The sequence below is a fragment of the Solea senegalensis genome, linkage group LG3, assembly GCF_019176455.1.
Source record: "Solea senegalensis isolate Sse05_10M linkage group LG3, IFAPA_SoseM_1, whole genome shotgun sequence".
NCBI lineage: Eukaryota > Metazoa > Chordata > Actinopteri > Pleuronectiformes > Soleidae > Solea > Solea senegalensis.
In genome coordinates, this window is record NC_058023.1 from 30,192,269 (window position 1) to 30,207,577 (window position 15,309).

General features: G+C 42.2%; 1 protein-coding gene across 1 annotated transcript in view; it reads right to left on the reverse strand.

Moving 5' to 3' along the window:
- The window catches only part of tmtc2a (transmembrane O-mannosyltransferase targeting cadherins 2a), a 51,213-nt gene extending 41,346 nt beyond the window's left edge, over window positions 1–9,867 (reverse strand). Inside the window, exon 1 of the mRNA XM_044021629.1 lies at window positions 9,386–9,867. Coding sequence (XP_043877564.1) covers window positions 9,386–9,468 — 83 coding nt within the window. The 5' untranslated portion in view covers window positions 9,469–9,867. The remainder of the gene's footprint in view (window positions 1–9,385) is intronic.
- Between the last annotated feature and the right edge of the window lie 5,442 nt (window positions 9,868–15,309).

Genomic DNA, 15,309 nt, shown 5'->3' on the forward strand with positions numbered 1-15,309 from the left:
GCTGGACTATTTTTCATTTTCTTGTAAATCAAAACAAAAGTGAAAATGCACGATTCAAGCTCATGGAAATTGGTCATTGTTCTTGTGTCGTCATCAGAAATAAACAAAACTCTTCTTGAAAGCAGGAATGCAGATTTCTCACAAAGGTAATATCCAGTGTGGGGGTTCCTCGCAGTCAAACCTGCTATGTTTACTCGTTAATAATAAGACGTCAAGTTCATTTGAGGAACCTGCAGAATCCTCCCATCCCGAGTGGAGCCGAGCAGGAAGGAGGAGTATCGAGCAGTCGCTCTAAAGGGCAGGAACAATTGGCTAAAACGTTTCCCGATCCTGCCCAGATAAATAAGGAGGATCGTTAGCTTGAAGGATGATGTGCTTCTTGGTTCTGCTCGCACATTAATGACCTCCGTCTGAGCCAAACCTGAATGAAGCGGTGTTTCGATTGGGCAGGGAACGATGTACCGCAGAGCCAAAAAAACAGTGGCGACATGGTTGGACAGGAAATTACGAACCACTCTCCAAGTCGCTGCGGCTTAACTTCAAGCTTTCCTGAACAAAGTTGTCCAACTGCAATTTCCAGTTCCTTCCATCTCAAACTATCTGTGTTCTTCCGCCCATCCTCTCTCTCTCTCTCTCTCTCTCTCTTCGTACTTCGACTTATCTAAACCACACTCTTAATAACCTGACATTGAGCCACAATGGAGAAAAACCTCCAAATAACCAAGCTGCACTGAGACTTCCACACTTCCTCTATCTGTGTTATCTGCTGTGGTTCTCCACTTTTAGACGCTTATCGAGAGGAAACAGCAAACAGGATAAGCAAGCAAGTAGATGGGACTAAAATAAGAACACGCTATATTATTTGTTAGCAATCTTTGTTAGCACAAGATTGTCCTCCAATGACGTCTCTCAGCTTCTGTTTTTTGGTGAATTCGCTATAGAGAATGACACAAAGACATTTATGGCAAATACCACCTGTGACCCTATAATCACTCCTCCTGCATCACAATAGCAAACAGTATTACTGTATCCTTGAGTAAAAGCCAGCAGGGACTGACACCTGATCCCACCTGAGGCTTTAATCCGTCAAACCCTCACACAAACTCTTTCAATCTCCCCTTTCTCAGGGTTTTATGAGGTGAGAAGCACAACCTGATTTCCCCTCGCACTTCACAGCTGGCCCCACGTCTGACCCTCAAAAGCTTCATGCATATTAGTATATTTTACAGGAGTGAGCCGAAGTAGCCGTGCGTGAAGATGGAGAGCGCTTACTGCAGCGCTCAGCAACGGTTCAGCACCGAGGCTGGCGGTGTAATGAATCTCTACTGGTTTTGTGAAGCACCTGGCTCCGCGAATCATAATTAAGTCACAACAGTCCCAGAGTCCCACGCTGAGATGCAGCGTGCCCAGGGAAAAAAAAGAAAAAAAAACAAGATCTTTATCTCACCATATTATTAACATTTGTCAAACTAAAAGAATGTTAAGCAACAAAAGAACATCTATTTCTCAATTTATCTCCGAGCAGCAATTTATCTCAATTCAGTTAAATACATGTGGCGTGAAGGGGGGGGAAAAAGTATTGCCTCCAGTGATGATAACAGCTGTCTGCTTAAAATGTTATCCTCAGTCATTGTGTGCTTTTCACCAGAGTTCTATTGTATAGAAGGAACTTGCAGAATTAAAGGACTTAATATTTTGGAAAATACCAATTAGTTGAGTTCATTCATCTGTACAAATGAGAATACAACTTATACTAAACTGTAGTTCTCACTAGGGATGTAACACGTGTTGGTGTCACTGTAAACTGCGGTAAAATGGTGAAGGTTAGCGTATTAGATTTAATTCAGTCAGTATAAAAAGTGTAAAGTCCGATAAAATCCAAAAATCATATATTGAACACGCGGCAATTTGTCCTCTGCATTTAAACCCTGGGCACTTTCATACCATGCGCCCATTTCATCTCATGTTTCCAGGGAGCAATGGGGGATTGGGTGCCTTGCTCAGGAGAACCCCAGGCCTTGGCACTTCCCTGGATTGAAGCAACGACCTTCCGGTTTAAGAGCCCAAATACTTTGCACCCAAGGGCAATGGCGGATTGGGTGCCTTGCTCAGGGGAACTCCAGGCCTTGGCCCTTCCCAAGATTGAAGGCCAGCAAATCTTGTTTCCAGGGAGCAATGGGGGATTTGGGTGCCTTGCTCAGGAGAACCCCAGGCCTTGGCACTTCCCTGGATTGAAGCAGCGACCTTCCGGTTTAAGAGCCCAAATACTTTGCACCCAAGGGCTCAATGGCGGATTGGGTGCCTTGCTCAGGGGAACTCCAGGCCTTGGCCCTTCCCAAGATTGAACCATCTACCTTCAGGCGCCGTCACCAAGGACACGTCCAGAGCACCAACACCCCATCATGCAAAAACAGACCTCAGACCTCCAGATTCTGAATGACAAAAGTCACTTCTCACGTTAACACTTTTCTCCTTCACTACTGATGCCGGCTGTAGTGAAATGTAAGTGTTGTAAGAAAAAAAACATTTGGTTTTCTGCTCTGACAGCTGTTCAAAACAGTTCTTAATCACTGAAAGACGATACTCAATGGATATCGATGACAAGAAGTAGACAGAGGTAACTGCTTGAGATTTGTTTGATGCCCAGCTTGCATTTGGTCTTGTATTACGACCCAAGTTGTTTCAAGGGTCCACCTTGTAGTTTGAAGAGGGGGGAAGTGGACGCCGGCGTCTTAGTTGTTGTAATACCACACCACAAAAAGGAGCTTTGCTTACAAAGTGCACTGTGGTAGAAATTCAACCCTGTGAAGGATCCCATGACGAACACACGTGCTGCTGACATGATAAGAAACTACGTGAATTTCATCCATGGGTGTTTGGAGACAAATGTGCGGCTTCGGTCTGTGTTTCTTTTAGGGAAAACTTGGATATAGTGTGTATAGAGGGAGAATCGTGGGATTTTAGTTTTGCGGTTGTGTCTCAACAGACGGGCGGGTCGACCACTGCCTGTGAGACTAAGGAGCCAATCAAGGGTTAGTACTGGGAACCATTAGGAACCATTGGGACAAGGACGAACAATCTAAATATTAACCCATTTCTTCCCTATGTTTGTGTCAAGGGTACAATTAAGTACATCAATAAAATCATGTAACATACTTGCTGAGTACTGGACCTCCTCCTGAATACTGCAAACAATGACTCCCCACTAACAACTGTGAAGATTATGTTGTGATTAATTAATAAACTAAATCATGCCATGAATTCTTTATTTCAGTGGTACGTGACAATGCCCCGTCTTGTTTAGAATGTATAACAGTAAATATTCAAAGATATTCAATAAATAACCCTTTCTATGTCCTGCCATGAAAGACCACTGTCAAATAACCAATCTGATTAAAACTGAAACCATTATTTTGATGATGACTTAGCTTAGCTTCGCTTCAACTACGCATATACAGTATTTGTGAATATTGCCAGGGTGGTATCTACACACAACATAATGGGTTACCATGTAATCCTTGGCTGTGTGCTTCTCCGATAATCTGAGTGTTTCCAAACCTCCCAGAGAATTACTGAAGCGTGCGCTAGAACAGAAGATGCCTCAAAATCAAAATAACAGCCCCAAGGCCCATCTGCTAAATTATGGATGCTGAGTCAGAAGAGAAACCTCAAATTCTCTGCATATACCAATTCACAAGTTCAACTTGGCAGATCTTAGCACTGTACATGAAGGGAAATCAGCCTATTATGGCAATACCGTTCATAAAATGTTTCTGACAAACTGCCTTGCGCATGCCTCACTACCCTTTCATTATGAGAGGCAAGCCATGCAAGTGTGGTTCTGTTTGCCAGAAGACTGTTTTTCCTGCTCCTTTAAGGCTTGTACATGTACAAATATAGGCTTTAACGTTTCGTCTTCAGTCTACGGCAACTCTAATCCCTTCCTTTTAAACGTTTTAAATCGGTTTTCAAAGCCGTTGATCTCTACATGCATTTCTCAAATGAATGAAAATCTGCTCGTTTTCAAGATGAGATTCTTTGTCCCACACCCAAACTCTGAGGAGGAGGCGACGTATTGCAAAAACAAGTCATAAATAGCAACAATTCTTTTTCAAGGGCAGTAAGTAAAAGCATATGTAAATGTTTAAAAAAAACGCACAAAGCAAACAATTTTGAAACATTGTCAGCACGGAGTTTTTAACCCCATGGTGAGGTTTTGTTTCTTCCTGAAAACACAACATATACAAACTCTAAACCATTTCGAAATACTCTTCATAAGCACTTTTTTCCATCACTTATCTTCAACACATTGTTCCTTTTAAATTGCTCTTTGTATTTAACTCCAGTGACACAAATCGCTTACAGGAAACTTTTCTCCTGACAAACACAAGCTTCCCATCAAACTCTTTTTACTGCTCACCACACCCAACTCGGTCCAAGACTTTACTCACTCACTTCATCAGCAAACATCAGGGAACAGCAAGTAAATGAGGCCCCCGGAGGCCAATTATTTTGTAAGCAATTGAATATTTGGGCCAAAAAATCGTATCTTCACAAGGCAGAGAGCCTTAAAACGTATTCAGTCAGAAACAAAAAGCCACGCTTGCTGCCTTAAGCTAACAATAAGATAAGCAAATCATTTTTGGGGCCAGATATTGATGCTGACGGGCCAATGTTGGCCCACGGGCCACCAATTGCTCTCCACGATATAAGCCGTATTTTCACCGAGTGGAACGGTTCAGTTGGGTACTTTGCAGTGCAAATTTCTTTCCATTAGCAATAGTACCAAAAAACCCAGCTTCATCCATTCCATTCTTTTGGTTCCCTTCCCTTGGGGAAAAACGAAGGTACTTTTCTCAGTCGAAACTTTAGCCTGACCCAGGGCTTTAGCATTCTAAACCGTACCATACTGTACCAAACCAATAGTGTAACTTCATCACACCTCAACGCAATTACAGTTCAAACTAAACAGGCAAGATGCCCATCAGACTAAATGAAGTAATAACCAAGTTGCCCAAGTGTGTTGATATTCGTTGGCAACTAGTTTTCATGTCATACTCATTTTCCATTAATCTCTGCACTGTACGTTCTATACAGCACATGGAAGTGTTTCGAGGGGTTAAAAAAAATCTGTGCACCAACATTCAAAAAAGCAATTGATTAGCACTTCATCTGAAAGCATTACGGTCTGAACTCGGATGAAAGGGCAACCCCATACTGATGCATTTGTGGGCAAACCTCAGAAACCAGGCTCGAGAAGTAACAGATGTTGAGTGATCCTCGACTTCACTGCAGCACTTCTCATTCAGTCACTCCTCTGTGTCACCGCTGTGTTTAATTGTTTAAACCCCTTGTTTGGAATGAAGACATTCAGCTGTAACAATGAGGATATTGGATACGGATTGAAAATACATTTCACAGTGCTTACAAGGGGGGGAAATCCAGGCTTCTAAGTCATCTAAACCCAGAAATGGTAATTGTTTTGTTCTTCCAAAACAAGGAGATGTTTTCACTTCTGCCCCCCCAAAGGAGCAATAATGCATTTGTGAGTTCCGCAGAGGGACAGTGACGTGACTGGGGTCACAGATGTTTTGGAACGCTGTGAATCCTGAGAGCCGTTTAGGATGCATTTCATTTCATGACTGTCACTCTCGAAGTCGGGAAGAACAACAACATGCAAAGCCACTGGGTAAAGAGTTCAGAAGGTGGGACGTCCAGTCTATGACCACACTGCCACGGCAGTCAATTTAACAGCCTGTAAAAATATATCAACACCAGCAGATCATGTCTTGATCCCCACCCCAAAAATCAAAACGGGCCCGGCTCAAATCCTCTCCCAGCTCCTGTAAAACGTACTCATTTCACACGCACACAGGCTTTTCATTGGGATTACCCATGGCCAAGAGAGTGCTCGGCCAGACCCGGAGCGGTGCCCAGGAAAAACACTTGACATGATTGAAAAAGCAGACAGAACATCCCCACCAATTGCAGTGCGCGGGCTATCTGCTCCTCCATCTTGTGCAGCACGTGAAAGAACAGCATGTGACGTCTAAGGAGAACTTGATTACAGAGGTGAAAGGTCATAGAAGAATGTCCCAGTTCACAAAAAGTCATTTGTCCACAGCCATGGCAGTCTTTCTGACAGCGTTCAGCGCAGGATGATTAGTGCGGCTCTCCTCCACTTCAATCCATCTCTTGCCTTAACCTTTTGCTCGTAACTCTTTCTCAACCCTCACGGGAAGCGACCTGCGAGCGTGCGGCTCTTGACCTCGAGCGAGGACGCCGTTTGATGGACGACCGCGGAAGGTCAGACCTCTGATTGGTGTTCACGCGTCCTCCATCTGAGAGCGCTGAACCAAAAACGCCCGCGTCTATCCCCCCCCCGGGGGTGTAAATGACTACCGTGACTTTGATAGATACACGACGTGGGGAGATACTGAACTTTCACCGAGGGGATGGAGTGCGAGCGCAGGCCGGAGCGGGTAATCTGTCACCGGAGGGCTTTTTCTGACAACCTCGCGTGTCGCGGTCACATGTACAGACAAGGCTGACGGATGACTCAGCGGCCGGCGGGCACTTTGTGAGGATACTTGGGCGAGGTGTGATGGGAAGATGCACGTCTACCACCTGCATACACACTATTCCTGATCATTTAAAAACACACGGGGTATGCCCGCCGTCCACACTACCCTGGCAAAACTGAAAACGTGAAAACACCAGGGCTGAAGAACGGCAGCGGACAGACTCCACGCGCTCCACATGACTCACCAGTTCCTCTGTGCAGAAGCTGAACCAACTGACCTGAGAGAGTGACAATCCGTGCCAATCAATCCCTTCAATATTTAACCAAGAAAATGACAAAATGTAGTAGGAGCCTATGAAAGTTGTGTCATTTACTCATTTCGATAAAGCAAAAAACAAATTGAATATTCTTAGTTTGCTGCTCCTCTCCGGTTTCTATGGTTTCAAACGTGACGTCTTTGTGTTCAGACAAAAGCAAACCTTTTTTCACAGCTCTCAGTCCAAGATAAGCAACAAATAGATGGATAATGAATATAATCTTCTCCAGGTTCTCCGGTTTCCTCCCACAGTCCAAAAACATGCAGATTTGGGGATTAACCCCTCTGTTCGTCGCCAACAAGATTTGGCACGCGTATTTCTCATTACCGTAACTCCTCCAGACCGTTTGTGATATCTAGGTAAATTCAAAAAATAAAAACTACCACAAACTAGAGACGTAGAGCTTCGCAGATCACAGACAAAGATGAATAACTGCCAGATATGGAAGAAAAAGAATTCCAATAACTAGATATTGGTATCAAACATTTATTTGTGTACACACACACAGATTTTTAACATCTCTGATCATCGTGGCACCAGAAGGTTTTTGGGATTGTTTGTTTGTTTCCTCTCATCCTCTCATGCATTGACATGTTTATTCAGCTGTTTGTGAAAATTAACCTTCCAGTTTAATTTAGCTGGATTCTCTGGAGAGGGCAGGGGCGGCGCAGGAAGACAGAGCGCTTCTTCAACACAAAGAGCGTCTGAGGCACCTCAAAACGTGTCGCACTTCACTTCTGTTCATGTGGATTTTGAATTAAAAATGTGGAAAGCATGCATAAATATCGTTCCTCTATGTCCTTGGAGAGCATTTGAAGAGACATCTTCTCTCCTCCTCGCTTAAAACACTCGCCGCTCTTGATTTTAGCAAAAACGGATCCGAAATGTCTCTCATTCTTCAAGCTGTACCACGTACTCATGCCTAGTTGGTCAGATGAGCTGAACCGGTATGGAATAATGTGATCGTCTCTGTGTGGAGATGCCCGATGATTGCTGCTACCAACCAATTTCCCCCAAGGGAACAAATAAAATCAATCCATATCACACACACACAAGAGGCTTCATCAGCCCCTGCGACATCCCCGAAAGACACAGAATCAACCTCTGAAGATCAATAAAAGGCAGCTTTATGAAACCTAAGCTACTTTAGAAGTAGTGTATTAAACTGGATATTATGATCATTTGAAGGAGTCATTGTTGTATCAGTGAGTCGGTGAGTTTAATTAAAAAGTAACTAATGCACACTAATGTTTATTAGTAGCACTAATTAGTAGCACTTCTTCTTCCTGCTCTCCTCTTTCATTTCAGACGTGGAGATGTGTGTCCAGGATGCTTCTTATGCATAATATAGGCTCATATTGCAAGATTATGAATAGAATGTGAAAAGTTGTGTCTATGCATTAAAAAGCCTGCATTAAATTAGAATGAAAAGATCCACTGCATGTGTTTGGCACATCTACAAGGATGAGATGAGGTATAGGCACAATAAATCATCACATATGTGTGTGTGTATAGTGTACTGTATGTACATGTATATATATATATATATGTGTGTATATATATATATATACATATATATATATATATATATATATATATATATATATATATATATATATATATATATATATATATATATATGTATGTATGCACATTCATTTAGAAATGCCTTTAATCAATTTTAAGGCAATCCATGGCCTGAGTCCAGATTATATTAAGACCTTTTAACCCTATATGGTCCAGCCAGGTCTTTGAGATCAGCAGAACATTTTAGCTGTTCCAAAGAATAGTCATAAAACAATATATGTATATATATATATATATATAGATATAGATATAGATAGATATATATATGTGGGCATATTAGGTTTTATATTTATGTTTTAATTTGTTGTTTTTACATTTTTTGGGGGTTTGTCACATGTATAACTAACTTATCTTATGTATGTTTAAATTAGATTTTTGTGTTGATTGCGGCCTGACTCTTGCTCTTCTTTTCATCATTTTGGTTTTACCAATCTGTGGGGGATGCCACTTTTGACTGGTCTTCTATCACATTTGAATTCCTTAATCTGTATTCTTTTTTCTTAGGTTTAATCTAAAAACAGACACCTTTGCTCCAGCTGTTGTGGTGGTTATTTCAATTTTAAGTAAAGGTATATGTGCACCACAAGTTAGAGAAGTACACCACACACTGGTCAGCAGCACACTCCCATTCTGTCTCCCTGTCTTTGTGCACACACACACACACACACACACACACACACACACACACACACAGCCTGCAAATAAGCAGTGATTTATTACAGGCTGCGGACAAAAGCACATGCAAACCAGCGGCTGCATGGAGGCAACGTCCTGCCCTCATTTCACTCGCTTCTACAGAGGAGATGAGAGTGGAGGATCAGTGATGATGATGATGATGATAACTGTGTTATTAGCAGCAGCAGGAGAATAATCATCATCATCAGCAGCAGCAGCAGTAGGAGAATAATAATCATCATCATAATCATCATCAGCAGCAGCAGCAGCAGGACAAACCTACCTGTCATCGTAGCAGAAATCTGCGTCCAGCGTGTTCAGATAGAGACCCACTGCCACGGCGGTGCACACCAGCTCCGTGATCATCTCTCAAGAGCAAAGTGGCAGAAGAGCCGGGACAGAAATGAGTGTTAGCAGGTCTCCTCTTCCTCCTCCTTCCTCCTCCTTCTCCTCCTCCTTCTCTCTGTGAAGTCTAAATGTTATTGTGCTGTAAAAAGCAGCCGCTCCATCGGCAGCACAGCTTTCCACGCCACGCAGGACATTGTCTTTTTTGAATTCTTTCTCTGTTTTTCTCTCTCTCGGCTCTGAGTGACTTCAAAGTTCTCCTCTAACCCATGATGTGGAGGAGGGAGGAGAAGTGCTCAGCGGTGCCGGTGAGGTGTGAAGCTGTCGCCGGGTTCTGCTTCGGAGCTGCTGCCGCTGCGGCTTCTCCCGTGAACGCATCTCTCTGGTTTGGCAACCCGAGAGAGAACGGGCTGAGGAGACGCATGTGGTTTGTTCACAGAGGCTGCGCATGCGCACTGGTGGAGAAGGTGGAGCGAGCTGGAAATGCTGCTTTCATTTTTACACACACATATATATATATATATATATATATATATATATATATATATATATATATATATATATATATATATATATATATATATATATATATAAACTCCTCCTCCTCCCAAAGGTGTGGACATGTTATCATAATGAGTTTGCATTCAGTTCAATATTAAAAACAATATTGAAAAAATATTACAAAAAATGTAATATAATTAATGCAGAGATTTAAGAGGATTAGGACCACATAATAAATAAAAGAGCCAGATTTGTGTGATTTAAAATCTGGAATTTTGAGATTAAAGTCAGAGTTCTGAAGAAAAAAAACCCGAATTCTAAAGGGTAAAGTCAGAATTATGAGGGGGAAAATCTGAATTCTGAGGTTAAAGTCAAAACTCTGAAGAAAAAAAAATCTGAATTCTGAGAGGAGCGTCAGAATTATGAGGGGAAAAAAATCAGAATTCTGAGATTAGTCAAAATTCTGAAGAAAAACAATCTGAATTCTGAGATTAAAGTCAGAATTCTGAAGAAAAAAATCTGAATTCTGAGATTAGTCAAAATTCTGAAGAAAAAAAATCTGAATTCTGAGATTAAAGTCAGAATTGTGTAGAAAGAAAATCTGAATTCTGAGATTAGTAAAAATTCTGAAGAAAAAAAATCTGAATTCTGAGGAAAAAAGTCAGAATTTTCAGATTAAAGTTGGAATTAAAGTTGGAATTCTTATACCTATCTATATTATCTAAATATAAGTTTTGTTGTATAACTATAATGAAAAGGAAATCTCTATCTATGAAAAAATAACAAACAAATCATCAAGTTAATGTATAAACTGTTTGGTCAGTGTGTCTGGTGCTGTGTTCCACTTCATTATAAAAACAATACAAAACAACATGAGGCGCATCATAGACAATCATTTATTAGCATTATATAATCCGAGCATTTACACAAATGCTCGTGTATGTGGTTCTGTACAAATCCACGTAATGATTCTTCGTCCACCATCTGCTGAGAGGAGTTTTGTATTCAGATGATTTAATGAGGTGGTGTCCCGGGAAACAGCTGAGCTGCTGCTGCTGCTGGAGGTGTCACATTATCTCTCTGACCTCCAAATTAAAAATATTGATTCATTTTCCACACATACACACACACACACACACACACACACTCAGTCTCCACAGAGACAACAAAGTGAGGGAGTGTAGGCGTTGACAAGGACACAGAAAGACGCACCAGTGTCTGTCACACAGTGTGGACGAGAAACAGATGATGGACAGTGGAGGATGTGCAAGGTCTGACAAAACATTTACAGGCCAAGGTTGCGCAATTATTCTCTGATTCTTGACCCTCACCTTTTCAACAAACCTCTTCCTTTTCTATTTGGGACACCGTGCGGGCCGATCTCCTTCTGACTTATGTTGGAATGCGTCCTCCTTCCCAGCACTCAAGAATGACCCCAAAACATGGTGTTAAATATAACCACCAAGAACCTTTGACCTGAACACAGCGCCCCCACCCTGTCATGCGGGGGATAAGAGTTGCTCTGTCTTGTCGTCCAGTAGCCAGAGTACAAGTGATTAACGGATTAGAAGCAGGAAAAGCGGGGAATATTCCTGTAGTGTAAACAGGGCCAGGGCAAACAAACACATTAGTGGGAGTAGGTATTTACTCCTGACAGAGGAGCGTAATGACTCTGTTGCTGCTTTATGGGTAAAACTCTGCATAAAAACATAATAATAATACTGATTGAGCTTATAAATGAAGGCGGATTTAAGCCACATTTGCAGTGTGAAGTCGGCTCCGCCTTTCACCTCCAGCATGCAATCAGCTCACCTGCGGCAGCGGGAGCACACCTGCTCCCAATTCACTCATCAGCTCGGCCCCTCAAGATCCAGACTCGGTGGTCACATCGTGTCTCTCCTGAAAACCTTGTGAACTCGAGTGCCGACTCGCTTGCTTGTTGTCGTTTTTGCCATTTTTTGCTGATCCCTGTGCTCTCGTGTGTCCAGCGCTCTCACCCGCGCACATGCTGCCTCTATCCTCGCTGCTGTATTAAACCATTTGAATAAACACAGATTATAAAGCAGACATTGTTTCCAGGTCTGGTAAAAAAAAGTGAGGCCAATGCAGAAGTGCCTACAACCTGTATTCTCTTGAACGGCCACCAGGGCGTTCATTTAAGCACCTGTCAGCATTGTCCTGTGTCCATTTTCTTAATTATTGTCCCATTTGGAGTAAAAATAGACGATAAATTGACGAAAGACGTCACGTCGTGAGTTTTAGCAGCCAGTTAGCTCAAAATGCTAATCCTTTAAGCATCGCCACACATTACACATTTATATACTTTACAGAATTATCGATGAAGTGATGTCCATTTGAAGAGACAAAGAGGGCCAACAAACTCAAACCGCAAAGTTTATTTCCACTCACTCCGACAATAAGAGGTTTCCCTCTCCGCCAAGCGAGTCACGGCAATTTCCCCGCGCTGTTTACCGCGGAAACATTTGCCTCTTCAACCGAGCAGATAAACATCACACACAGGAAACAGATAATCACAGCTGGAAGGAGCAGGCCCGGGTCCTGCCGTCACACAAAAACACACAAAAACAAACGCTGCATGGCTTAACATCCACGACATCAGCGTCGAAAGCGCAGCAAACCCGGAGCAGGAGCCAAATCCAGTCCACGGTTTGGGTTTGTGCGGAACATCCGCATGAGGTGTGTCACGTCCTGAAATATCACTTTGCCAGGAAACTTGGCTGGAGCGTTGTTTGGGTTTGGGCTCTGTAGTGAGATAGATTAGTGAATGAGTGTTTGTTATTTTACATTTGATTCGCGCGGACGTTAATGTGAATTGGCCGGAGTAGTGGCACGAAATGTCAGCGCTAATATGTTTTCGCCGATCAAAGAAAACGCCACACTGTTAGAGTATGTGTCATAGATTGTAATGTGTCGGGAGTCTGAAGTCGGTCTGTAAATGAGAGAATAAATGCAGAGGGAGGACAGACATGGCTGATTTAATTACATTGTGGGGCTTTTTCTATAAAAACCAGTCATTACCTCATTTAAACCAGACAATGCTACTGTTAAACTGATGCAGTCAAGACAACAGGAAACACATGAGCGGCTTATTAAATCTTTATTTACTGTCACATCCACTCAAGTTCTTTTTGTTTTCTGACACATTTTGCAAGTTTTAAATCACAGTTACTGTGTATTAAAACTTGCGATGCACTTTTTTGTGTCCGTTAACGATATCAAAAACTAATTTTAGACCATTTATGAAGCTGTTTTAACAACACATTTGTGCCTTCAAAGACATCATTCTCAGCCCAAACATGACTCAGATTAAAATGGCTTTGCTGATGTAGAGTGAAGCATGTGATATATACAGTATATACTGGATTTTTATATATCCGATCCAGTGATTTGGACCAGTATCAGACCAATACCGTTTCTTAACCAAGGAACCGAGGCCAAGCTGAGTTCACAGCGCCTTCTACTGGGACACAAACTGTAATCAGACAGTCTGATGCGCTCCTATGCTGTATACTGTATTTTGAGCCTGAATTTTAAAAAAAAGTGGCTGCCCTAATGCATAAATGTTGTTACTTGTCAGTTTTCCTGTCTGCATAGGCACTTGATGAGGTTCTCAAACCAAAATAATTCAGTTTTTAATGAGTTCTTTGTTTGATGGTGCAAAGAAACCAGAAAATATTCACATTTAAGAAGCTGAAACAATCCGAAAACTTGTTTTAATCCTGAAAAAAACTCGCATCAATTCATCAATTATCAAAATAGTTGACGATTAATTTAGTAATCAATTAATAATCGAGTAATTGTTTCAGCTCTGGTTACTTGTCAGTTTTCCTGTCTGCATAGGCACTTCATTCCATCTGAAAATGTTAACATACCCAATGTTAATTTGGGTATTAACAATTAACAAAAGCAGCAATTAGTGCTGTTGTAACATTATCGGGAAATGTACAGCATTTTTTTTGCACTTACAGTAAAGGTCAAAGTTGCATTCTCCGCGAGTGAAACCGAACAACTGTTTTACTTTAAGTATTATTTACGACTTGGCAGCTGTTGAGATTTATATACATATATTTGTATGAAGTAGACATTAATGTTTTCTTTCCTCGGGATAATAAATGTTGTTTTGAAAAACCCTTCTCTCCGCTGCTGTCTTACATTAATGCATTGGGTAAAAATGCTGTATATTGTACTTTGTACTTTTCCCCCCCTTAAAGCTAAAGACAGAATATTCAAACAGCGTGTGCCCGATGCAACGCGGAGCCAAATCCCCGCTCACACACACACACGCACACACACATCTGGCACAGAGAGACATGGATGTGTTCGTTGGCGTGAGGGTGGCAGAGGACGATGATGATGATGCTCACATGGAAGACATCATAGGATAATGTGAATGGGAGTGGAGGTGAACGTGTGTGTGGCATCGATTGTCACCCAACTGCATTGTGGGTCTGTTGACTCCATTCTTTTCTTTCAATCACTTTACTCACAGATTGTTAAGTAACCTCCAATCACATGTGGGGTGGGGGGGGCAGTGAGCAGTGAGCATTTCCTGACTTTCCTGCACTCAACAGAAGACGGGAAGGACGTGATGAAGGCCGGGAGACAAAAGCAGCGCTCGTGTGTGATTTCACCTTTAGCCGACTCTCCTTAATTGCGAGCCAGAAATTAGACCCAGAGCGGAAGTGTTTAGCGTGCGTCATACACCGTTTCTCACGACGGCGTCTGGACGTGACACAAGTTCCTGTTGCTAAATGAATGTGGGGGTGGAAATCATCATCTCAAGGTTCCGCAGGGCCAGGAAGGGGAGCAGTCTTTTAATGTTGTCCAATAATATCTCTCTCTAAAGTAGTTCACAGCTGATGACTGAGAGAAGGTGCTTCCACGTGAGAGGAAGTAGGAAGCTTCCTCGTGCACTGGAGCAGCCTGAATGTGAGGAAATGAGGAAGACGTGAGCTGGTTTAAATCATCATATGTTGAAGGAGCTCAATGGTGGGCAGCTCTGATACTTGGAGGTAGGGAGGTGCAGTATAGGGCTTGATATGGAGCCTCAAAAACCCTCCGATTTGTGGACCAAGAGGTAGAACGTGGGCATGAAATACGAATTAACTCCAGTATGCGTCCTTGCACCTTATTTAAGATCACTCACTTTTGACCTCTTTTGTTGCCTTGTGCTTTCTTGGAAACCTCTTTTGTAAAAAACTGGGACTGTTGTCGAGTCGTTCTTCTGGTTCTTCCATGTGGGCACATTTGAGTTTTTATATATATATATATATATACACGCTAATGCGTGCAAACATGCATGCAAGGACCAGGACCAGGACGTGACTCATGTGCCCACAA